Genomic DNA, 25091 nt, shown 5'->3' on the forward strand with positions numbered 1-25091 from the left:
GCAACGCCTGCCTTATGAATCATTAATACAACTGCATGCATTGATTATTGATTCAGTGCGGTGAGGGATTTTCTTCTGTACCACAACACGTGAATCCATTTAACTTTATAACTCTGTGTGTATCATTCCTTCCAAACATTGTCTTGTAAAGCAAACCTTAAGATAATGTGACTATATCCAATGTTATCTGTATATAACTTGGCACAACACGTCATCATTTAATTACACAACTAAAAGAGTTGGACCGTATTGAGTCTTCCTGATAGTGACGAGGCGTCACATCATGTCGTATCTCATATAAAGGTCATCTTTCTCTTTTGCCTAGTGTTTTTCCGCTGGGTGCCTCTGCTGGGGAAGCTGCATGCTGACAGCCATATCTTCTCCCCTCTTCCTTCCCCCGAATACAGCTTTCTAACCAGCCTGGGCTGCCACAACTGCATCGACTTCTTCACCTCCCAGGGCCTCCAGAGCCTCTACCACCTCCAGACCCTCACTATGGAGGTACCGGCAGATAGATACTGTAGATCACTATCCTAGGAAGATATGCCCCTTGTATGGTGACACTGCGTTACATTAAACACAAGCCACCATGACTGAGCAAAGCAGTGCCTGTTGGTTATGATTGTTACGATATCGGAATATAGCAACGCCTTATAATTGTGAGATTTTAAGACACTTTTGGCCATGTGATGATGTTCCCTGTGAATATCCTTAACAACCATTGGATTTACGCCGGCTCCATTCTATTGTCATGGTACATATTTCCAAATCTAAAGTTTATTTTGTTTCTTCCACACCTCCCCCCACCTCCACCCTCCCCACACACACACACACACCACCCGTCTCCTTCCGCCTCACCTGTCACCCCCCACTCTCTCTCCCCAACCCAGGACCTGGTTTCCCTGAAGATCCCCGAGCAGTTCCGCCTGGCCATCTGGCGGGGACTGCAGGACATGAAGCAGCAGGGGGTGCCCCTCCTGCCGCCGCCGCTGCCTCCGCCGCAGCCGTCCAACCATCACCACGACTACCACCACCACCACCACCACCACGGCCAGCAGGTGCTGCGCTCCAGCAGCAACATGGCCGCCACCGCCATGGCCACCATGGGGCCGGCGGGCGGCGGCGGTGGCGGCGGCGGCGGCGGCGGCGGCGGCGAGCTCCAGCGGCAGCGCGTGATGGAGGCCGTGCACTTCCGCGTGCGCCACACCATCACCATCCCCAACCGGCCCGGCATGGGGGTGGGCCAGGGGATGGGGGCGGTGGCCGGGCCGGACGAGTGGCCCGACTTCGGCTTCGACATGCCGGACTGCAAGGTGTCCCGCAACAAGCACTCCATCAAAGAGGAGTTCATGGACAGTGATGTTCGCTAAAAGGCGGTGTGTGGGAAGGGGTGGGGGGGCCGCGAGGAAGGGCGCAGGGGCGCAAGGGGAGGGGGTGTCCCACACCTTTCACTGGAGTCGCTCTAAAGCAAGGGGCGCTCTGGACGCTCCACACACACGCCTGCGTACGTGTTTTTGGCGTAGGGGGACTTGTGTGTTGTAGCGATATTCTGTGTGATGACACGTAAAACAGTAACCATAGTGACATGATGTTGACACACGTTTAAGAAGAAAGATTGGGCAATAACACTTAACTGCTTCCTTACTGATTTGACCTGCTGGGTGTCCTAGGTGTGAACCCATTGGAGTGAGGTTGGACTACAAAGACGGACCTTTGATTTGGCCTCAATACACGTTTCAATGACATTTCTAGTTATCATAGCGATTGTAATAACAGACCTTGCTTGTTGTTCTAATCGATTTTGTAATGAGTAACTATACTTCCTTTTGAGAGGAACAGTTGCTGCCGTAAAGAAACAACAGTTATTAGTCGATTCATTTATTTATTATGTTTCTTTACTTGTACATGTGGTTGTAAATATATGAACATGTAAATATTAGATACGTAGTTGAAAGGGTATTCAAATGATTAATAAGGTGTAGCTTCATGTTAAGTCAAGCGTATAGAATAGAAATATAAATGTCGGGTCTCAAGGACAAGATGGTGATGTTAATGATTCAATGTCTGTGATGAGTTAGTGATTCCTAGTACACTTTAGTTTAGCCATCACCAACCCACATCTCAGTGTAAAATATGGAACAAGAAGAAGGGTGGTGATTACTCAACTAAAGCTAAACAAGAAAGCAGATATGAGGTGATCTACAACCATTGACATCTTAAGGAACCATGAATCAACAACAATCCACCAACATAACAGTATTATACGTTGAAAATTAGTGATCTAATTACCGTTGTGGTAGATGTTGTGACAGCCACATTTATCTAAATACATTTCCAGGGAAAGAAAAAAAATCTTCTATTGAGTATTTTGAAAAACCTTGCAGGGCAAGGTTCCCATATATTGATTACCTAATATCTAGCTCTTTATCGGTGTATCTCTATGGGGTTTGAGCGTGGATGTTGTGAAGAGCAACATTGTTCCCTCAAAAACACCATCAATGTCATTGATCATAGTGCGACTGTCTGTATCGGTACTGTAAAATTAAGTAGTGTGAATAAGTCATTTACTGACTTTATGACTCTTATTTGTAAACGTCTTGCAATTATCGCTATTAAAAAACGAGTTATCGTCTATCACAGGAACAAAAGTAAACTGCTGTTTTTTCAACTGTCACACACATCGCCTCAGTCAATATTAGCCTGACATAGCCTACACACAGACACGGACACCAAGGCTACACTCACAAATTCACACACACAAAGTACACTAACTGGTAACAAAAACAGCACTTTAATGCTTTAAAGGGACTTTGATTTAGGTAACATGTGCTTATGAGCAGTATTATGTTTTTCACTAAGTGGATGAAACATCACATTTTATATTGTTTTCCTGTTGATTTGGTCAACATAGTAAAGATGTGGATATGGTATGATGTATCTTACTGTTTGTCAATGTCGGTCTGTTTTGTAAAGTTGTACGGTACAGTGTTTTTCTTATAAACTATGAATTAAAGTGCGTCTGACTTGATTTTTAACTGGTTAATACGTAGAATATATATTTTGTCATCATATTCTCATATTAGGGTATATTTTCAATCAGGTTTAAATTTATTAAACGCAGCTATATATTGTGTATCTATTCAGACTAAGTACTATCTTTGTATGATGTTAACTTTACTTGATACTTAATGGTGTTTTAATAAAATAACAAAGACATCTACGAACCAAACCCTGCTCGGAGCTCTACTACCTTGTCCTGCCGCATTCCCTAGCCATCCCGGAAGTAGTGACGTGTTCACAGTAGCCAGCTTGAGAGTTAGCTTGTTAGGTAGCTAGTTAGGTCGAGCCGGGAGTGACACAGCTGCCACATCAGGTAAGTGTCTTGCAAATTAAATACAAATCAGTCCTGAATTAAACTGATAGGTGTGTTATGTATAAGAAAAGGTAGTTATTGAATAGAAAAAACATCCAATACATTATCTTGTTGTGATGATACGATAGCAGTGGGATTTCTCAATGAGATAGCTTGCTTAGCTGCTGTTGCTAACCAAGTGCAGTATCTCCGGAAGTGAGTTGTCAAATTCACGAAACCTCTGCTGGTAGTTGTAGTTTAGATTCTTAGCTATTCCACGCGTAAACATTGGAAGAATGTTGCAATGTACTACACGCAGAGAAGTTCCGGTGCTAACGCTCATCACTGTGGATTGTGGAAAATGTAGTGTTTCATTCAACAAAGCACATAGGCGTTTGAAGGAGTTCAGCTCAAATTGAACTACAACATGCATAGTATTCGAGAAGGGGTATTTTCTACTGCTAGATGGCTAGCTATATTCAACTCGCTTGTAACCTATCGTTATTAAAGTAATAATATCACTAACGGCTAAACTAAAAGGATGACAACCTTATTCGTCATGTTACTTATTTATAGATGTGTTGTTAACGCTAGCTGAATTCATATAGCCTGTTGGTTTGCTGTTTGAGGAGCAGGCTAGTAATCGAGCTAATGGGAGAAAGCCCCTTAAAACCAAACAGTTTCACGTATTTCTTCGGGTATTACTAATATAATTCATTCATTTTAACAGTATAATAACCTCTAGGACCTATTTTCCCATCAACCCAGTTCTCCCCCTTCCCATTAATGCTACCCTAGGTCCCTACATACCGCATAGCCTTGACGACCTTTTGGTTATCAAGCCGAGGAATAAATGCTGCTAGTGTAGTACTGCAACATGTAGTACTGCAAAAATTGTATGTATAGCGTTACCGCTATGGTCTTGTTCACAATTGTTATACACATATTACTGATATGGATTTTATAAGCCATTTTACTATCTTTGAAATATCATGGTGTAGAATCTTGTAGGCCCTTGTCCTACATAAAGCAAGTAGGTACGGAGATGGTGTGGCGATAGATATTTGAAACAACCACAACTTCCGGTGCATAATACATACTAACATTTAACATTCAGTTTGCTCTCACACATTAGAAATACTGTGCTATTAAAACGATTAATTTGACATCAAAGTGAAATGTCTTATATTTGTTCCATATATATATATATATATATATATATATATATCTTGCCTCCACTGTTTAAATTTGACTTTGCTATTATTATTTGCAAATAATCTACAGCCACAAGGCGCCTCAGACTACATAAACTGCTTAAATGGAAGTTGGGGTTAGGCAACCAGTGCTTATAAATGCATGCAATTATCTTTCACAATTATGTGTTGGCCAGACTCATCATAAGAATAATCATAAGATGTGGTAAATACTAGAGATGTAACATGTACTTATGTTGGGTCTTCCTTCCTTACAGACAGAATGTCAGAAGGGGACAGTGTTGGGGAATCAATCCATGGGAGGCCGTCCACAATCGCTGCCTTTTTCACCCGTCTAGGACAGGTAACGTAGGGCCGACCAGGACCCATGTCATTGACAACTGTCCATCAACAGTCTTTTGGATGGGTGTCTATGTTGGAAAACTGATCTGATGCTTGACATGTTGGTTTCCCAAAAACATGTTTGAAAACATTGTATTTGCAAGAAGGGCCTTTCATTGTGTAGAATAATTGTTTGTTTTGAAAGTTGGAGAATCTCTTTTTGTGGGTGCAAATAGTCTGCAAGAGCAAGGTCGGTCCATTGAGGAAGAGTTGGACTAAACGGAGATGCATCATATGTTAACATAGTACATTCTTGTGCAGCCTGAATACCGTTACAGTTTCAAAATACATATTGTAAATAGGATGTTGTGATAACAATCAAACAACTTCATTGTCATGATCTTTTCAAATGTGTTCTATCTCTTCCTCTCTTTGCTCCTCCAGATCTACCAGTCATGGCTAGACAAGTCCACTCCTTTCTACATAGGGCGCTGGGCAGGGACTCTCATCCTGACGGCTGTCTACATGATCAGAGTGTACATATTGCAGGTAACTTGTAGGTTCCAACCGTCCCATAGTGTTGTTTGCAATGCTACGCTTACTATAACCTTAGGACAACATTAGATCAATAATCTAGTAGAATGCAGGTCTAACAAGCACTGCACACTACTGGTTAGTACCAGTAGTACTAATGGTCAGTTTTTTCAACCTGATACAGCCACTACAATATGCTGTGGTTAAAGTGTGTTTTAACAAAGCGAAAGTAATCCCGTAATTCCTGTTCCCAGTGCTTTGCTTGGTCTTGGCTGTGTGGTAATTCCTCTTTATTTTCCTTCTGCTGCTTTTCAGGGTTGGTATATAGTAACATACGCTTTGGGTATATACCATCTAAACCTGTTCATCGCCTTTCTATCACCGAAGGTGGATCCTTCTATGCTTGACGAAGGTATGCCCAATTGAACAATGACTGATCCACTTGTTGTAATGAGGATGTGAATAGGGGGTTCCTGACAATATGAATGAATAGGAAAATCCTTTGTGTATGTATTCATTCCCATATATATTGGTGTTGTGGTTTCAAACCTAGAACACAGTGTGAAGTGAATACAAACAAATCATATTGCTTAATATATCATACTACTCAAAGTAAATCTCATTTATGTAACTTTCACACTTCAAACTATTTTAAACATGCTTTTATATAGTATAGTTGTTGTGAGCCTTGGTACAATCTACTTCAATTTAGCCTTTCAATTCTGTCTACACTGTCAGGTATAGGGCCCTATTACAGATAGTAAACATGGTTAAATGGGACCATGTTCTTGCTCACCCGTATTGTCTGTACTGCAAATAAAACACATCTATTGACTTGTACTAATTGTAAACCCTCTTGGAAACCAGTCGGAACAGTCCAGTTACACAGTAGAATCCATCCTTCCATCCAGATGGGCCATCCTATTTTTTTAAGCTTGTTCAAGGATAGTAACATTGGCTGACGGCAAGACCGGGCATTCTTGTATCCAAGAGGAAAGTGTCATTAGCTGGTTGGGATAAGAAAATCATATATTTACCACATCCTTACCCCTTAATTACAGCAGACGATTTCTATCAGGCTATGATTTGTTTTATCCCTTGAGCATGAAGCGAGTTTTGAATAACCACTGGGTGGACGTGTTTAACCCGGTCTCACCTGCAGATGAAGGACCATCCCTTCCCACCAAGCAGAACGAGGAGTTCCGCCCGTTCATCAGGAGGTTGCCCGAATTCAAATTCTGGTAAGATCCCACCCGAATGCCCGGCCGCCCAAAGACACCCATGGGTGAACCGATCTCAAATTAAACTCGTCATGTGGTCTTTAATGGAACTAGGGTGGTTTCACTGTGTGTGTGTGTGTGTGTGTGTGTCTCTGATACATGTGTATTTCGCCCATTTTAGTAATTAGGAGTTTTAATGCATAACATGTACAACTTTATACCTGGCAGTAGCTTTTAATCATTTTAGATCAGCATTTTTGTGTCGTGCTACAGGTTTCATTTTGAACCTGACATGATTGTTTTATGTCGAGATACAAAACGCCCCCATAGATTAGATTAGGAAGTTCACATCAGAAATAGAGTTTGCATGCGGTTTGAATTGGTCTATGTTGTTTCCTCTAACCACAAACTATTTGAAACTTTTTTGAATAAATGTCACATTTAAATTGAACTTATCATCACTACCACTGCTGTCTCTAATCACTAACATGTTGCATCTCAAAAGATGCAAAGCAAAGATTTGCTTATAACTGGGATGGGCCACATTCTTACTTGTGTAGAATTCTTCCCAGGTCAAGTAAGTATGCTCCCATCCATCTGTTTGGTTTACCTTTCTCTGGGACCCATGTTGTTGAACCCTTTAGGCTAATCTCAACTCCTAGGAATCCCTTTCCCACCTGTAGCCTGACTTTAAAAGAACCTAATGATGCAGGCAAAACCTGTCGGGGCTTTCCAATGCTAAAGTTGGCTATTAGTGTCACAAATATGATTGTATACATGCCGATTTCATGTAGACAACAAGTCTTGTTAATCTGCAAAGTAGATTATGATTAGGTGTGTAATGTCATGTGATACCCAGTTAAGGCTTAGTTATGGTTCCACGTTGTGATGCAACGCAAGGGGGTTTACGGACCCATCCACGTTGTGACTTGCGGACCCTCCTTATTTCCACAGCAAGGGCCTGACGTGCCCCTCCCAAAAATTGTAACCTTGCGTCGGGGCGACGCAGTTGCAAGGGCTGTGATTGGCCGCTCACTTAAACCTGACGCAGAACGAAAAACGGTTCACGACTGCGTCGAAGCGTCTGCGTGGTCATTGCGTTGCGTCAACATGGAACCATAACTGAGCCTTGGATTCACATGAACATTTTCTCTACATTTGTTTAACTTTGCGTTAATATGATTCTGTCCACACATTGTGATCATATAAGAAAGACGATGTCGTTTGATGTGTTGTCTTTAACGGATTGCATTTGAAGTTTGTTTTGTTTCCACGCCACCAGGCATTCGGCGACAAAAGGCATCGTCATAGCCATGATTTGCACATTCTTTGAAGCCTTCAACGTGCCAGTGTTCTGGCCCATTCTTGTAATGTACTTCATCATGCTCTTCTGCATCACCATGAAGAGGCAGATCAAGGTAGGGGAGCCCTAGTTCAACCAATAGATCACTGCCATTATACTGTCATTGTTTTTGTTTTGTGGTTGTGGTCCACAATAAAGACCAAAAATGTAATAGTTAATTACAAACTGCATCAACCCTAGCCACTGCTAATGATGCAGGCTGATTGTTACATTGGGTTAAGTTATTTTTTAAATTAATCTTTGCTGTATGAATTATGATTTTTAAAAGAGTCATTGTAAATATTAACATTATTTTTTCTATCTTTGTCCTTTAGCATATGATCAAGTACAGATACCTACCATTCACACATGGGAAGAGGACTTACAAAGGCAAGGAACAGGACACAGCGAAACCTTTTGCTAGCTAAAAAACTAACCTCCGATCCCTCTTCCCTTCGCCCTCCTTCATATTTGAGATTAAAAAAAGATCAGCCGAGGATTGAAGAGGGTCAGCAAGTTATTATTTTTTTGGAAGGACACAATAACGTTATGATTTCGGACATTTGATCCATACATGGCAGCCATGGATAAGTATAGCAGTAGACTGGCTCTGTTAGTGTGAAAATGTGGCCTTTTTCGAATAAAAAAGGTGTTGGGATTTCAGTTGGCCAGACTAATCTTCATTTGGGGAATTGATGGGCATTATGTCCAGTACTTTGTACGAAGCATGGCTTTTATTTTTCATAATTATAAGCCATCGGGTAAGTATGATGTGGCCCTGAAGGAATCGTTTAGCTTTGACTGTAGATTATACTTTTATTTGATATCAGCTTTTTTTTTCTTTCTTTTTTTAATCCTTGGTGAAACAAATCTGGTTTATTTTGATCAGTATTTTGATCCGTCGTACAAAAACCGGCTCTGAAAGAAGGAATGTCTAATGCAACCTGCTTTGGACCTCGTGAGGTCTTTGATTGATTTCAGATGGCTGCTTAAATAGCCATTTTACACATAACATTGATCAACAGCCCTGTATTGGATTGGCATGCAACTTTAAAACTACTAACATTCTCCTAGAATATTGTGCCGTCGTAGGTGGTTCAAGCCATTGGGGAAAATACCATTCCCTTACGTTTCACCAAAAGGACACTTTGGGATGCATTATTCAAGTTGAAGTGCCACTAACCCGGATTAGCCTCCTGTAGCCGTTAGCCTAACTAGCGTTTAAGATCCAAACACTCTTAACAGAGATGGACTCTCCTGGCGTTGGGCAATCTCAGAGACTAAATTGTTGTATGATTTTATTTTGGTTGTTTTTTTTGGACACTATAATTTGAAAACTATTTTACCAAACTGGGCTGCCAGTATGCTCTTCCAGAATAGAGTAAATCTTCTGATGAACATAGTAAAAAGTAAACGCAAACACATTTGAATAAAATTTGAATTTTCTGCAATGCTGAGTAATTTGATATTATAATGTTGGTTAAGATGTCCCCTTAGCTGTTCTGTGTATGTAGACTATCCGGTGTATACTCCCTTAGATTGTGTATTTTGGTTGACAATGAAAAATGAGAAATCATTCCAAGCAAAAATATTGTTCTCTCTTTCTTTTGCAGAGGAAACATAAGAAAATTGAGATTGAGAGCTTTTATTGTAACAAAAGGATGAAGGGGTTGGCGATCACTTTTTTTTCCGCTGCCTCCTCAGATTTTTGGGGGTCATTTTTATCAGTATGCTGGGATTAGTTTCTGTTTTGTAACCAGAGATTCTTTTTCTTTTTTTTTTGAATACCATCACTGGCACCATAATAGGGAATCCAAAAATTTGTCCTTTTATTTGCTTTCCTGTAAAAAGTACCATGTTTCAGAGGGTTGTCATGAGGATTTGTATATATATTTTAAAATATAAGATTGTTTTGGAGGTTTTTTTTCAAAGCATTACACATGGTTTTCAACTGTAAAATCAATCGTTTGTCCTTTTGGAAATTAATGCTAGCGGAACTTGCCAATTGGGTTCTAAATTTGATTTATTTAATATCTCATTGATTGCATGTTATTGATTCCTTGTGCTGCAGTTATAAACAACATTGATTTTAAATAACTTAAATGTAATTTTTTTTCACTTCAAATGCTATTAAAGAGGCGGTGTCCCATATAAAACATACAATCGGGTCTGCTTTATCCTTTGTGAACATTAAATGAAATGAGATGGGGCCTGGTCAATTAAGTTTAAACAGCAATTTGCATTTTTCTCCTATGCAACTTCAGTAGTAGGCTATAGCAACTGTAAAAAGTTGTATATTGATATTTGGGCCATGAGGAGGGAATGCAGTCTGTTATATGCTGCTGTAAGTAAGATGAGTGTTGTAAAGTGGGCAGGATGGGCCAGGTTTGGAAACTAAACAACGAAAGAAATGTATAGAATCCCTGAACTTATCTGGGAGGAAATGATGGGTCTAAAGCCTAAATTGGCTGATAATCAGAACCACTCTTAAATCGTACCAACAGCCCCTTTTTAAAGATCTTCAATTCTAGAAGGCTATATTTCCAATGTGGGCGTGCTCAACATGATTGTGGATGAGCCTAACAAAAATGCAGACCATTTCATAGAAGTAACAGCGACATACAAGACATTCGAATACGGATACCCAGCTAGTCATTTCAAACTTCTAATAAGCAATGATTATTTATTGATGGGTTAACACTTAACCAGAGGACTTTGTTATTTTAATAATCTATCATATAGGCCTAGTTCCGATGGAGAAACACGCCACAATAACCTTGGCCTTCAATTTTGCATATAGGTTTGCTCTCTCAACCAACAATTGTACCATTTATTAAGGCACTGACTGAAGCATACATAATGACATGGAAATTAACACAGCGGGTGCGTCATCAGAAGGTATTAAAGCTTAGAATATTTCAAATCGACCTCACAATGTGGCAGATATGAAGGGTTTTTCTGTTTCTATGTATTTGCTGTTAGCTCTAGGCCTTACTGTTCACCATGTCCTATCCAGATACACGAAGGAATCTTCAGAGTTTAATATGGATGGAGATTTTTTGCTGGGTGGATTGTTCAATATCCATCTCGCCAACGGCACTATTCTGGACAGACCAGAGGCTATCGATTGCTCTAGGTAGGTTGAATGTGTAACTCATATTTCCTATCCCTGCTGCTGATCCTTGATGTCATTTGCAAGAAAATAAACAGACCAGATAAGTGTTTATCCTAACTCAAGCATTCTACAACCTTCTTCTGTCTGCAGTCAGCCAATGAACCGGGCCAATTACCGGAGGTTTCAAGTGATGAGGTTCACCATAGAAGAAATCAATAACTCCACCGTCCTTCTTCCAAATGTGAAACTTGGGTATGAGATATTGGACCACTGCTCACCCATTTACAACTTCCCTGGTGTATTGGACCTCATCTCATTTAATGGATCGATCCGGTTCAGCTGGGAGGCAAGTGACTACCGGCCCTTGGGCAAGGTGATGGGCGTGATCGGTGCGTCTTCCAGCGCCGACAGTGTGGCAATAGCACCGTTGTTCACGCTCAAATTAATTCCCTTGGTAAATATTTCAAACTCTAATTGGTATTGGGCTATCTATGTCTTGACTTTAGGGAGAATTAATTGTTTAAGGACTACTCTTACTGATGGGTTTGAATAGATACGTGAGGAAGCAGGTCTAATTTAATTGCATAACAATTGTTCTACTACTTTCAACAGATCAGTTACGCAGCCTCGAGTTCCGTCCTTTCATTGAGAGCCAAATATCCAGCTTTTCTTCGCACAATCAGTTCCAACAAAGATTTGGTGGATGTGATTATTCGGGTCTTGCAGCACTTCAAGTGGACGTGGGTCGCTCTCTTATACAGCGATGAGGCATTTGGCAAGGACGGCCTTGAAGTGTGCATTCACGAAGTGGTCCCGACGGAGATATGCCTGGCGTACATCGCTGCAATCGATGACAACACGAATTTCTTCAATGTATTCCAACAAATAGATCTTCAGAACATATCTGTGATTGTTGTTTATTCTGTTCAACCGAAAGCATTGGCCCTGATTGAGGCGGCAGTAGTACATAATGTCACCAACAAAGTGTGGATAGCGACAGACACTTGGTTCTTTAGCAGAAGTCTTACCAACCGAAGTGAAATTGAAAGGATCGGAACTATAGTGGGGGTCTCTGAGAAAACCGCTAACCTTTCTGGTTTTGATGACTTTATAAATTCTAAAAATCATAGTAAGCCCCATAATGTAACAGGAGATTTTGTTTGCGAACAAGATTGCAACTGTGACGATATTACGGGCAAAGACATACTTGCGGAGGAATCCTCTTATAATTTCCAAGTTTACACAGCTACATATGCCATTGCACAGGCGCTTCACAACGTGCTGCAATGTGACAGGGGCAAGTGCAAGGTGAATGGTACAGTGTACCCCTACATGGTAAGTAAACCTGTAGATTAGTCATGAGCATATTTTTCTTACCTTCCTATCTTACTATCTCTTTGCTTCGGTTCTCAAACCGAGATCAAGATGTGGTCAAAGCTGCTGTAGGCCTGTAGGTTTCGAGATTTGTAAAATGAATGCAGAAGATAGCAAGACTTTGAAACTAAAAAAGGAAAAACACTTTATCTTCTCTCCCTATTTTATAGGGGGTGCATTCACGCACCCTGTGATTAACATACACGATGACTTCCCTAAAACTGTCAGGGAAGAGATACCCTGATCAGAAATTAGCTGGGAGCGGTCTAACATCTAGATTGTCTCTCAAGCAGGCGCAGTCAACTCGAAACATATATTCTCACCCCTCAATGCTGAAGCAAGGCTATCTGAACATGTTATAGACAAATAATATATCTTAATTCTTACCTACAGCAACTTTAATAGTCCACTTACAAACTTTTGATCTCAAGTTGAACCTTCTTTCGACTAACCTCACGCAATAACATTGTCTCTCTATACATGAATGCATCGAGGGATATTATTTTTTAAGAAATCTTAGTAGCGAACATGTAAATGTATGATTAGTATGGCACTGACTTTCAGTTATTGTATAACTGCATCTTTATTTATTTTTTTCACATAATTCTCAGGTTCTAGATGAAGTGAAGAAGACCAACTTGACGCTTCTTAATATGACTATTCAGTTTAACGAGTTTGGTGGATTGAAATTCCCCAGCGTGAACATATTTGTCTTGGCTAAGGGCGTTATCACGCAAGTGGGCTCTTATGAAACCAATCCCACAGTCGTGTTGTCCATTAACAACAGCTTGATTCAGTGGCACGCAAATGGAACGGTAAGACGATATTACACACCGCAGTTTAAAGTTTTGGAGGACATCTTGACACGAGATCGTTTAGAGCAAATCTGTATATTGGTCAGATTTCATTGTGACGTAAACGTTTCGAAAATGAAATAACTACATGCACTTTGTGAAATGTATGTTTCACTGGATGTCCCCTACTCTCTGGTCCCTCCATACGTTTCTCCGCTATTGAGAAGTGATGCATTCATAGACCTGTGATTGACAGGCACGAAGGAATCGTCGAACCAATCAGGGAAGAGATGCAGAAATAAACCAGGGAACCCACATTCAACCCTAAATTGAATCTCACCGATAATTCACCATCCAATGTTGGATGGATGAATGTCTATGGCATTTCTCACAAATTACACTCAAATAATAGCAAATAATAGCTAACCAATAGCACTTTTAAGGTTGGGCTGCCTATCTTCTACGGTTTCCTCTTGCAGAAGGTAACCAGGGCAGTGGCCATCTATGATGAAACCGTGATAACAGGAAAAGCCACACAAATTGACAATGTATGCTGGATTATAAGGAGTACATGTTTGTTTACTTGTGTGAAAGGATTTAAGGAAGATGTTATAGTCTCCTGTCAGTGATCTGGCGTGCACGATAAGGCTGGACAGTTAAGACATTTTAAAAGCTTTGTGGATTTTATTTTGACTGTTCTCACAGGTGCCTGAATCAGTGTGCTCTCCTGAATGTGCTAGTGGATATGCAAAAACACCAGAAGGAATCCACAGATGCTGCTTTACGTGTGAGAAATGTAAAAATGGAACTTATCTGAACATCACAGGTAAAAAAGAGAAATTCCATGCTATCATTATATTTTAGTATACATGTTGGACTTGATATGGTTGTATTTTTTCGGATTTTCTTACTTTTTCACTGTCAGGACAAATTTTAAATTGTAAAATGTATTATATTAGTGCAATAGGAATGATTTCAAACGACCGTTGTTGAGTGTTGAAGACTTTGGACAAAATGGAGTACATTTTCTCGTGGGTCTAGAGTTGTTGCTAGTAGAAGTGCTGCAAAATGACCAAAGTCCACACAACCTCAGAGTAATAAATCTTGTTCATTTGAGCCAGATCCTTTTTCCACCAAATAAATAAACACCATAACCTCCTTCTCTGTGACTGACTCTTGCCTACTCTTACATTTCCTTCATACACAGCCGACGCCTATCTCTGCCAGGAATGCTCCATATCTGAATGGTCTTTGGCCGGAAGCACATCCTGCCAGCTCCGCTCGGTGGAGTACATCCCCTACTCGGACCCCATGGCCATCCTGATCATTGTGGGCGCCATGATCCTGGCGGCGCTCTCGCTGGCCATCGCCGCTCTCTTCCTCGTCCACCAAAACACGCCCGTGGTCAAGTCCGCCGGCGGCCTCATGTGCTTCATCATCCTGGTCTCCCTCGCCGTGTGTACCATCAGCATCTTCTTCTACTTCGAAAAGCCGTCCGCCGCCAGTTGCATCCTGAGATATCTGCCCTTCATGTTGTTCTACACCGCCTGTCTGGCGTGCTTCTGGGTTCACGCCTTCCAGATCGTCTGCGCCTTCAAAATGGCCGCCAAGTTCCCAAAGTTCTACAGTTTGTATATGAAGCACCACGGTCAGTGGTGGCTCATCGCGCTGCCGGTCCTCCTGCAAGCGGTACTGCTGACGACCGGCTATGCCTCCAGCCCCCCCCATCCGGTCAACCAGACCGACCTGTACCCGGACAAGATCCTACTCGCATGTGGAACGGGTCATTTTACCCTCTTCTCCATGTCGGCCATCTTGCTCGCCTTCCTGGTCGTCCTCTGTTTCTCTTTGTCCTACATGGGGAAAGACCTGCCCAAGAACTACAACGAGGCCAAGGCCATCACCTTCTGCCTGCTGCTGCTCATCCTCACCTGGGTCTTTTTCCTCACAGAGTACACCATCTACCACGGCGAGTACATCCAGACACTCAACGCCCTGGCCGTGCTCTTCAGCCTATACGCCATCCTGGTCTGTTACTTCCTGCCCAAGTGCTACATCATCCTCTTCCAGCCCCAGAATAACACGCCGCACTACTTCCAGGAACTTATCCATGATTATACCAAACAAATCAGCAGCCAATGAAGAGGGTCCCTCTTCATTCGATTCGAATACAGTCCAGAATGTTTTTATGCTCTGTTTATTGACACAAGAGGCCGCCCTAGGAACACTGTCTTGTTTGTGTATAGTGGCTGTGAATCAATGATGACAAAACTAGGATTGCTTAATTAACTAATCAGTTAGAGAATCAGAGGTATCCACCTAAGCAGTAGCATTACGGATTTTGTAGTATCGTGAGCAGGAAAAACGTTTCTATATTTCAATAATGAATTTATTGATTCCACGCAAAATTATCAGCCATAATGTTTAGTCTCTTTAATTTACTAATGCATATATTATGGAAATGGTTTACATTTGCGTGATACCTAAGATACTAACCTCAAAATACTTAAACTCTGTGGGGTTTAGTTTACTACTTTCCACGAAAGTCTACTTTCAGTTTCTTTATAGGCTCGGCAAAGAATTGGCATTAGAACGCAATTAGAATTCTGACAATTATTTTGGTTTTGAATGTTGATGTATCTTGCAAACATTTTGTATTTTCAAGTGAAAAGGAACTACATACTGTGGGAGGGAATACACATGTTTTAAATTCCGACTCTTCATTCAAGTAGAGAATGTTTCGTCTCCGTATTTTTTGAATATTTCATGACAATTTTGATGGTAAACGAACGTTTCATTGTATTTGGGGAACTGTATCTCTGATGAATAAACTTAATCTAATCTTAAAGTCGTTAATTTGATTTAGTCGTGTTTTTTTCTCTTGGCGTTTGCAAAATGCCTCAACCTACCACCAGGGGGAGCCACAGTCACTGCTATTTTATTTAGAGCAATCAATCTTTCAACAAGGGTAAAACAGACATGCAATTTCCTGACCGACAATGAAACCTATTTTAGTTTATCCTGTCACTAGTCCTGATATCTAAGAACATTCGTAATGATTACATTTTATAGTGTGTTGGTTATTGAAGATGATCCTTGCTTAGATTATTTTATTATTTCATTTTTTAGAGAAGTTCCTGGTGTTGTCCACCAGGTAGAGATGGAGGCGTCTGGGCAACGTTCTTAAGAGATTAAATGGACGAGCAGCAGGTGTGCAAGAGATGTTTTAACCGCCATGGATTTAGTTCTGGAAATATAATAGACGGCTGTGTTTGATGCGGTTTGCATATCGTTTTGTATATTAAGCCTAAGTGTCTTTCTATACAGTATCATTTCCGAAGGATATATTTAACTGTACGTAAAATTCCGATGCTGTGTATAGCCTAATGCCATGCAGACCAGTGAAGGTGTTTATCTCTGGTTTTCCAGCCAATGGCCTAAATCTGCAATAGAAACACACAAAACTCTTTAATCTATTGTGTCTCTTTAGAAAGACTGGCATATTTGCAATAAGCTATTTTCTCTACTGGATCAAAGTAAGGTTCTTTCTATAAGGACATTAGGCCTATATGAACCTCATGTAGTTAATCACTATGCTATACTTAATAACTGGATTATACAAACCAATAAACAGTGTGTTATTTATGTTCTGATGATGGTCTGTCCTGCATGATATTGACAGTCCATTATTAAATTGTGTAAATAAAACAAAGTGCTCCGGCATATGGCTCCGAGTCCGCATCCATGATTCCGCTGTAGGGCCTACTGTTGCATTCACTCTGTGTAGCATACACTCTACACATCCATCCAGTCGACCTAACTGACAGTTCATGGAGGCTAAACGCAGATACGCTGATATGACTTAATGATTGTATTCAGTTTAAGGGTTCAAAGTGATCCGCGCTGCGTGGATAGGATACCCACGTTGCGAGGCAGAATAGAGCCTGCCCCGGGGGGTATGTGACCATTCCGCAGGGGTAAATTGCCATTTTGTAACGGCTATTGAGCTTCCCCGGCAGAGAGACGAAGAGGGAGGACCGTGAAACTAGGAACGAATCGCTAAATGGCGCTGTATAGCGGCGCTCTTTAGCGCTCCTTAGCGCGGCATATGGCGCCCTGGAGGGCCGGACGCTGACACCAACAAATTGACGATTTCATACCAATTTCAGAGATACATACCGCACACGTTGGCATAAAAAACTGTTTCAGGCGGTGTGCTCGACGTTTAACCTCTGTGAACTGCAATGAATGATTTTATTCAGAAATTAAAGTGCAACGAAATGTTTTGCGTGTTTTATTTTAACTGAATAGGCCCTCGTTTTATATTTTTCCCCAAAAAAAACATTTTAATTTGCGGCTGACGATTTGGCCTGTATTGGTAATAAACGTGTAATAGGCTATGTGATCAAACATATACCCAAATACCTAAATATAGACCTATAAACACCAGAGTATAAGATACTTTTGTTAAGCTGTGGTCCTCAACGACCCCAACACGCTGACAGCGGTCCTGTGAGCGGAGCGCAGATATTTGATGCCGAGGTATGGAGCGAGGAAAATCGGGGGAACGCCTCCTGGCCTTTCACTTGTACTTTCCAATTTTCCACTTTTTCCACATAAAGGAAAACCCTGGGAAAGCTCTGGTGGGTAACTGGTCCTTTTTTCTGCACCTGATTTGTCTTTATGTTTTGTCTTAATGTTTTGTCCCTTCAAATAAAAGCCCATATGCGTCTGGACAACATCGGCCGCAAGACATGTCTGTTATATCCCCCACACCAGAAAGGACAACGTTTTTAATTCAAACTACGGCTAAAAAAGAGTATACTTTTTATATCCCATAACAGATTGTTTTAAGACATCAAAGTGGGCTTTTAGCATGTCGACCAAGGGGACAGTAGTCTGTGGGACGGAATTAATAATTAACAAAGGGAATGGTGTAAGACAAATTCATTAAGATGGAGTGAGTCAAATTAGCTTAACATTAACTCGTGAATACCCCATATTCATTTACTGTAGCCCATGCGTAGCCCATACCTATTGAGCATGCCCAGTGCCACGCCGAAAGGACATAATTTCATTTAGATGAGATGGGTTGGCACAGCCAACCCATCAGGACAGGACTCAGGACAGTGATGTTAGAATATTAAAAAGGCGACAATGTAGCGAATCAAACGCCTCTCTGTGAAAGGTAAAACCACCTCAAGGACTACATTAGGCCTATACAGGCCTACCTAATGTGTGGCTGACTTTATTCCTTCAGACTTCAATCCATACAGGCACTCGTAATGTTGATGTGGTAGGCATGGCTGATACGATTCTTACGTTGTTTTTTTTGCGTGCTATCCCAAGTTGTGGGCTAAAGTGCATTCGTAGTTGCTCATTTAAATTAAAGTATCCTACACTGGACGTAAATGGCAGATGTTTTGCAATTCAAGGCGCATCAATACCCATGCGCTTTAGTGTGGAACAAAGGCGCCCGGCCTTTGTGGGCCGCCTGTGTCTTTCACTCCACAAAGCCTTCATCCGCCAGCGAGTTATAAAGTTACTTTCCACTCACTTCATTCCGGCGCTTGAGAAAACCCTAAGCGATGTTAATGTGCACCTCTGCTCCTTTCAGACGCTAACCCCGGCACACACAGGCAAACAGAAGCCATTGTGCGTCCAAACTAAAGTAAGAAGTCTTAAATAACCTGAGGACTAGTCTATAGAAATTCATGATGCTATTTCTATTTGATGTTTGATCGGAGCTCAGTCCGCAGGTCCGTCGCGTGGCCTTTTAACCACACCGCCAACATCATTCCTATAATAAAACCTTCCCTCCTGACTGCACCTGCCGGTGTACCTGTTGGTATAACCCGGTGACTGGTCTCACAATACACGTTCTGGTCACACCAGTGTTGCTATAGGTCCCCGTGAATAGAAGGAGGTACCTCGATTCTCTCCGCTTAAGGCACCGTCACACTATCCCCGTCTATGGGCTGTATTGGACGGGTTCTGTAGGCCTGCATAACATCTTGTTCCTCTAGCCTACTGTCGTGAGGCCTGTGCACGTTTAATTCAAGGATACAGATCAGGTGTTGGCCCATGGCAACCGCTACTTTAACCAGTTAGGTAGACTAATGTATCCATTGCCTTGCTAATGACTCAACTCTCCTGGCTGGAAAAAAATAGTTTATTGCGGGTAATTGCATAATTGCTTCACTAATTGTTGTTAACAAGTGGCCCAATACTCCAATTATAACAGTAGCTGTGTCGGTCCCCCGCCGGCAGGCCTGCATGACAAAGCCCGCAGTGGTTAATGAATGACCCGGGCCTGAAAAGTGAAAGTGGAAGGAGAGCCCTGCATGGAGCCTTTTATAAACACTTAACTTGTCATTTAATAGCAGGGCCATTATCATTTCCAATTGGGACACACGTTTCTCGTGGCGCTTTTCTTATGGATAGTCGCTTCGAGTTTTTAGAAAACGGTCTTTGGCGCTAACATTTTTAAAGCCTCGCAAATATCCATCATTTTCGTGGCTTGCCAGATTAACCACCTATATATTCTGATGAATCCCGAATTAATTGTCTATTTACTGAGCCTGTTTATTTACAGACAGGCCCAATGGGTTGACATTTCCTAGAGGGTTTCCACCAACACTAATTGCAGATACGCCGCATAATCGACGGTGAAATCCGTCCTTCCCAGGCAAAAAAATAACCAAACGTGTTCTGTGGTACTACAATTTCATGCTGAACCATGAAATGCCCGCCACGTCCTCGTGTTAGAGGCGTGCGTGAAACCCCAGATAATGCAACTTGAGGTGAGGACAAAGGAAGGCAATAGGCGCTGTTACATTAGCGCACTCTGCTACTATGTCATACCCATTTAACGCTGCGTTAGGGCGGCAGAAAGCAGGGCTGCGGGCTAATCGGCCGTTTCTCCGGTGGATTATATTTTGTTAAATGGACGTGTGTTCAAACAACAAGGGTAAACATAGCGGTCCTGGGCCATTGTTAGAGAAACTCAAAACATTGATTCTGAACTGTGAGCCGATAGCTTTAACCAGCCAGTGGGCCGGTCCACTCTCATCGTTATAAACGGTATTAGTTTAGGGAAAAATTGCAAGAGATTGATAAAAATCAATTATAGATTGAACATTAAATATGTAACAATATCGAATGTGGTGCAAGTCGTGAACGTTAACTCAAATTACTGCGGCTTCTAAGTTATTGTGGTTGTTTTTTTAAGAGCCACACTTAAGTGGTTTAAAGGGATGAAAGAAGAGAGTGTAGATCAATGCCCAATAGCTATAAACTGACGCCTTTCAGCAGGGCGCTTTGCCCAGGACTGAATACACAGAGGCAGGCCCCTTCCTTTCTTATCCGGCCGCGCACTTGTCATCTCAAGCATATCCATTGTGTGAGGAATCAACCTCGGGAAGAGGTGGGCATCTTTGACATGTGAGAGCTTCTACCATTTTGTCGCGTGTCTTCCAATAGGACCGCTTTTTGTGCGTTTGTTTTTTTAATCATAATATCACATTGTAGCATTGGATCAATCGACTTTTTTCGATTCACGTTAATCTATTGGTCCTTATGTTATTAAATATTGTGACCCGCTGTTTTCTGATCGACCTGTACGTTGCTCCTCGCCAGGTCTTTCTTCACGCGCGGTGCACATTGCGCGCCGTCAGCCCTGCGCGCCCCCGCGCATTGTCCCGGCCGCTCTGGCTTTCCCAAGGCCCGTCCCTTTAGAGAGCCGGTGTGGAGAATCGGGAGGCGAGGGACCGAGGACAGAGGGCGGCCCTGCGATTCTCCTCGGTGCCCCTACGAGCCCGGAGGAGAGAAGAGACAAAACGAGCTGACAATGGCCGAAGACTATACAAAAGTGCAGACATTTTCGGGCCTTTTTGTTGATGATAAAGTTTGTAGCCAATGGCGCATTGTTTTATCCGTATGACGGGCTGTTGGACCCACTGCGCTGGGGGACCCAGGTTTTCCTATACGCGGCGACCAGAAAATCGGGATTTTCTGGACACATGCAGGACATTTCCACGGTTCTGCCTTCTACCTTTCGGCGTGAAACTGGGAAATTAAAGCATGAATAAAACGCGTTAGAAGGGTCCGTCTGACCGCTCACAAAAGCATTGCCTTACGATTAACCGTTATATGTTGGATTTTTATGCCTCTCCCCAAAGTTACCCCACACGTCGATGCCCCTCCTAAAATCGGTCCTGTGGCCGCAGTTTTCAGTAAATTGCTCATACGTTGCTAGAGGGTTTTATAGTTAATCACTCGCTCGAGAGTTTACGATGTATCCCGGCTTATATATAAAATGGGGTTATATGTTTTTCAATGAGCCTGCATTCAGGCCGAGAACGATTGAATTTGTTGAATGATACGATTTGACATTTCGAATCGCATTAATCTATATCGATAGCTCCTACATGTAATGCATAGGTCTTAAATGAGTTGAGGATAGTTGAAACAGTTTATTCAGCGGGGGGGCTTGTGTGGGCCAATGGGAGCTCGGCTGACAAATGACGGCGCGCCTCGCGCTGCTCACTTAAGCGCGAGGAGCAGACCACTGCATTGAGATGTTAAGTGGGCGCCCGGCGAGGCTATAATAACCGCCCTGACAAGCCCCTGCCTTCATTCGTGGCCAGAGAAGCACTGAGATTAACTCCGAGGACTCAAGAGAAGGACTAACACACAGGATGGTGGGAGCTTCAGAGTGCCTTGTGAAATCTACCGCCAGAGTTGGAAAGGTGTCCAAGCCGATCATGGAGAAGAAACGAAGGGCGCGGATCAACAGGTGCCTGGACCAGCTGAAGACGCTGCTCGAGAGCTACTACACGACCAATGTAAGCAGCGGGGGACAATGTAGTAAAAACTTAAGTTCCACAGTCAACATATTGCATGTTTTCCCCCCAACTGAATAAATTAGGCCTCCGTGATTAATATTTCGACGGCTTCTCTCATTTTAGATTCGGAAGCGCAAGCTGGAGAAGGCCGACATTTTGGAATTAACCGTGAAGCATCTCAGAAGTCTTCAGAAGATTCAAAGCTGTAAGTATCCCCCAAAACCCATGAAGTCAACAAATTTTAAAAGTGGCACATGTTTGGTCCAACTCAATCATTAAAAAAAATACATTTGTTAATTTCCCTCCACCGTGGCACTCGTTTCCTAACCTCAGCATTGACCCGTCTCTTTGCTCCAGGTTCTTCCAAGACTTCCGGCTTCTCTGACTACCAAGCCGGCTTCCACAGCTGTCTGGCCAACGTCCACCAGTACCTGTCGCTGGGGGACCAGGTCCAGGGGAGCGACGGCTCGGCGTTATCGCACCTCGTGTCCAAGAACGTGTACTGCGCCGAAGGACCGCATGAAGCCTCCAGCACCTTGGACAGCGACTCGGGAACGGTGGAGGCGCGAGACGGCGCGCGCCAGCGCCTGCTTCCCTCTCTAAACGCCACAGACTCGAGGAGAAGAATCGCTAACTTGTCGGCCGTAGGCTGTTTCAGAGCCACGAAAACAAACAACACGAGCACAACCCTCCAGTCCTATGAAACTCTTCCGGTTGAGGTTAAAGCGGAAGCACAGTCTTTCGTCCTCAAACCAGTTATTGGGATCCTCCCGAGCAACACACCAATAAAGTGCAATAAAGTTTTGAGTGTTTGTCACGGCAGTCCCAGGGACGGGGAAGCAGGTATTCAGCAAAGCATGTGGCGGCCTTGGTAGAATTCACTGAAATGGACTATTAACCGTGATCAAATGTATGATTTTGTATTTTTGTATTGTATAGCGAACTGTAAAATGATATGCATGTAAAATAGATGGTTTATAATGAATAAAAAAGTGAAAATAAATGTGAAGCATTTCATTGTTTATGTGCTCAAAAAAGAAAGTTCAGTGATTTACAAATATCAAAACAAAATGTATGTTAGAGGCAAACGTCCATTCGGTTCTTCCAATGTTTCCATCATGGTAACCTGTTACAATAAGTGTTGTCTGGAGTTCCAATAAGCCTTTGTTCGTTCTGTACAGCACAGGGTACAGTTTACTGTGTTGGCCACCGGGCCATAGGCCTAGGATTCCGGTTATATCCTATATGAACCTAGAAACCTATATTAGGCCATAATTATATAGGCCTGCCGCCTACCTCCGCTACATTTATGGCTGAACCAGAACCAGGGGGACCAGTGGGGCCATAGACGGACTGTTGGAAATAAGCTGTGGGTTGGGATGGATACGTGCGGTATGTGTCTGAAAATATTCTTCTACGCAACATGCGTTCGCATATAGAGAAAAACATCGGGTAGGCCGCATTTATACGTGAAGATATTGTTTATCAGGCATTCAGCTAGCACACAAGCCATTTAGCCTAGCTTGTGTGGGATAATGAAGAAAAAAAAAGAAAAACGTTTTAATTTTCGTTTACAAAAGGGAGTTTGATAAATACTAATATATTATATTGTAGGCAATAAAAAAACAATAAATATACTGTGGATACTAACAATTATATAGACCTATATATTTGGATTATTATTTAATAAATGGTTATGGTAGAATAATATATATTTTCATTGGCCATTGTCTAACCTTTACATAGCCCAGGCCCGTGTATCTTTTTGATATCCCGCTTCAACATCCCAGTTTGAGTCTTTCTGAAGACATTCAGCTGAGGCGGTTCAGGATATCACACGCTGACAACGGCCTCGGGCGCTCGACGTGACGTTTCGTCTTGTCCATTCTTCTGCGGTTTTACGTTTAAGTACCGAGACAGTGGCGCTCAAATTAGATGTTTGTAGCAATTTTCTGGCACTAATCACCTACATGCAATTCACATTCACATACATTCTATTCGTCCCCCTCTCACCCAAATTAGCCTTTAGGCTAATACTGCAGACCGAATAAATACATACATGCCTAATAGGAAAATGAATACATGATTAGATAGTTAGATATAGTCAGAGATAGATATAGAGATGGAGAGAAAGAGAGACAGACACAGACAGATATATAGACCGACAGATCGATTTGTTGAAGATATTTTACATGATAAAACGCTTTTGAACAAAAGTTCTAAAGTTTCTTGCTTTAGTAGGCCTACCGGGTTTCTGGACTCCGGTGGTGTCATAAAGTGTCTCATTCTTAGGGCCCTGCAGGGCTAGAGAGGATGGCACCTCGCAGCGAGGAGAATCGCTGCAACGCCCACAGCTCTTTCAGATGCTATCTACGACTGGTTGCACGCCAGGGAGACTGAAAGGGCCACTGGCAGGATAAGGGTTGCAGGATAAGGGGTGCTGTGCCTCTCTCCGGCGAGGCGGAGAGAAAAACACCAAAGAAAAAATAACTCAGCGCGCCCGGTTCTTTGTGAAAAATAAAGCAGCAGCAGAAGTAGCAGTCTTTTTTCATTGCTTGTTTTTCCCTCTATCTTTTCCTCGGGCCGGTTCAGCCCATAAAGCTTCAGGCCCTTAAATCCCCTTTGAACCGTCTACCCACAAAGTCAAAGCTTCTCTTTGAAGAGGAGAGGAACGGGCCTCAGCCACGAGAAAACTACTCCCGAGTTTGTTTTTCCCGATAAAAGATTGGCCACGTGACTTCCACATTGAATGCACTTCAGTCTTTCTAAGAATTTCTATGAACTCGTCCACGCATTGTTTAGCTAGACTACTTCGGTTTGCACTAGAATGGCGACACATAGAGTCGCAGCACAGAGCGGACGACGTGAATATGTAATTTGCATGAGAGTGGAGGCGGTCAAGCGCTGCTAAGAGAGCAGACTGGATGAACTCAAGAGAAAGGGCTCCCATGTCCACTGCTCTTTTCTCTCCCCTGTGGA

At 42.4% G+C, this 25091-nt stretch overlaps 4 protein-coding genes across 5 annotated transcripts in view; all 4 read left to right on the plus strand.

Annotated features, from left to right (window-relative positions):
- The window catches only part of tp73 (tumor protein p73), a gene marked incomplete at its 3' end in the record, with an annotated part of 19126 nt that extends 17756 nt beyond the window's left edge, over positions 1 to 1370 (plus strand). The window contains exons 11-12 of the mRNA XM_079740792.1: positions 408 to 501; positions 891 to 1370. Of these exons, the coding sequence (XP_079596918.1) occupies positions 408 to 501; positions 891 to 1370 (574 nt within the window). The remainder of the gene's footprint in view (positions 1 to 407; positions 502 to 890) is intronic.
- A 1923-nt stretch (positions 1371 to 3293) lies between these two features.
- rer1 (retention in endoplasmic reticulum sorting receptor 1) lies at positions 3294 to 10140 on the plus strand. Of its 2 annotated transcripts, XM_079742499.1 has the most exons (8): positions 3294 to 3373; positions 4824 to 4909; positions 5332 to 5436; positions 5737 to 5833; positions 6584 to 6662; positions 7924 to 8059; positions 8319 to 8373; positions 9597 to 10140. In XM_079742499.1, the coding sequence occupies exons 2-8, from the start codon at positions 4829 to 4831 to the stop codon at positions 9605 to 9607; spliced, it is 564 nt and encodes a 187-aa protein (XP_079598625.1). In that variant the 5' UTR covers positions 3294 to 3373; positions 4824 to 4828; the 3' UTR covers positions 9608 to 10140. The 2 variants fall into 2 exon arrangements, with proteins under 2 accessions (XP_079598625.1, XP_079598624.1); XM_079742498.1 differs by having other exon boundaries at positions 8319 to 10140.
- A 1148-nt stretch (positions 10141 to 11288) lies between these two features.
- Positions 11289 to 15408, plus strand: LOC307079821 (taste receptor type 1 member 1-like; the record flags this gene model as incomplete). The annotated part of the gene is made up of 2 exons (XM_079742327.1): positions 11289 to 11508; positions 14474 to 15408. 2 exons carry the CDS (start codon positions 11289 to 11291, stop codon positions 15406 to 15408), a joined length of 1155 nt encoding a protein of 384 aa, XP_079598453.1.
- A 6557-nt stretch (positions 15409 to 21965) lies between these two features.
- her3 (hairy-related 3) lies at positions 21966 to 22987 on the plus strand (the record flags this gene model as incomplete). Its single annotated transcript, XM_079742454.1, has 3 exons — positions 21966 to 22112; positions 22236 to 22317; positions 22470 to 22987. 3 exons carry the CDS (start codon positions 21966 to 21968, stop codon positions 22985 to 22987), a joined length of 747 nt encoding a protein of 248 aa, XP_079598580.1.
- Positions 22988 to 25091: the final 2104 nt, after the last annotated feature.

The sequence above is a fragment of the Pollachius pollachius genome (assembly GCF_949987615.1).
Source record: "Pollachius pollachius genome assembly, chromosome: 8".
In the NCBI taxonomy this organism is placed as follows: domain Eukaryota; kingdom Metazoa; phylum Chordata; class Actinopteri; order Gadiformes; family Gadidae; genus Pollachius; species Pollachius pollachius.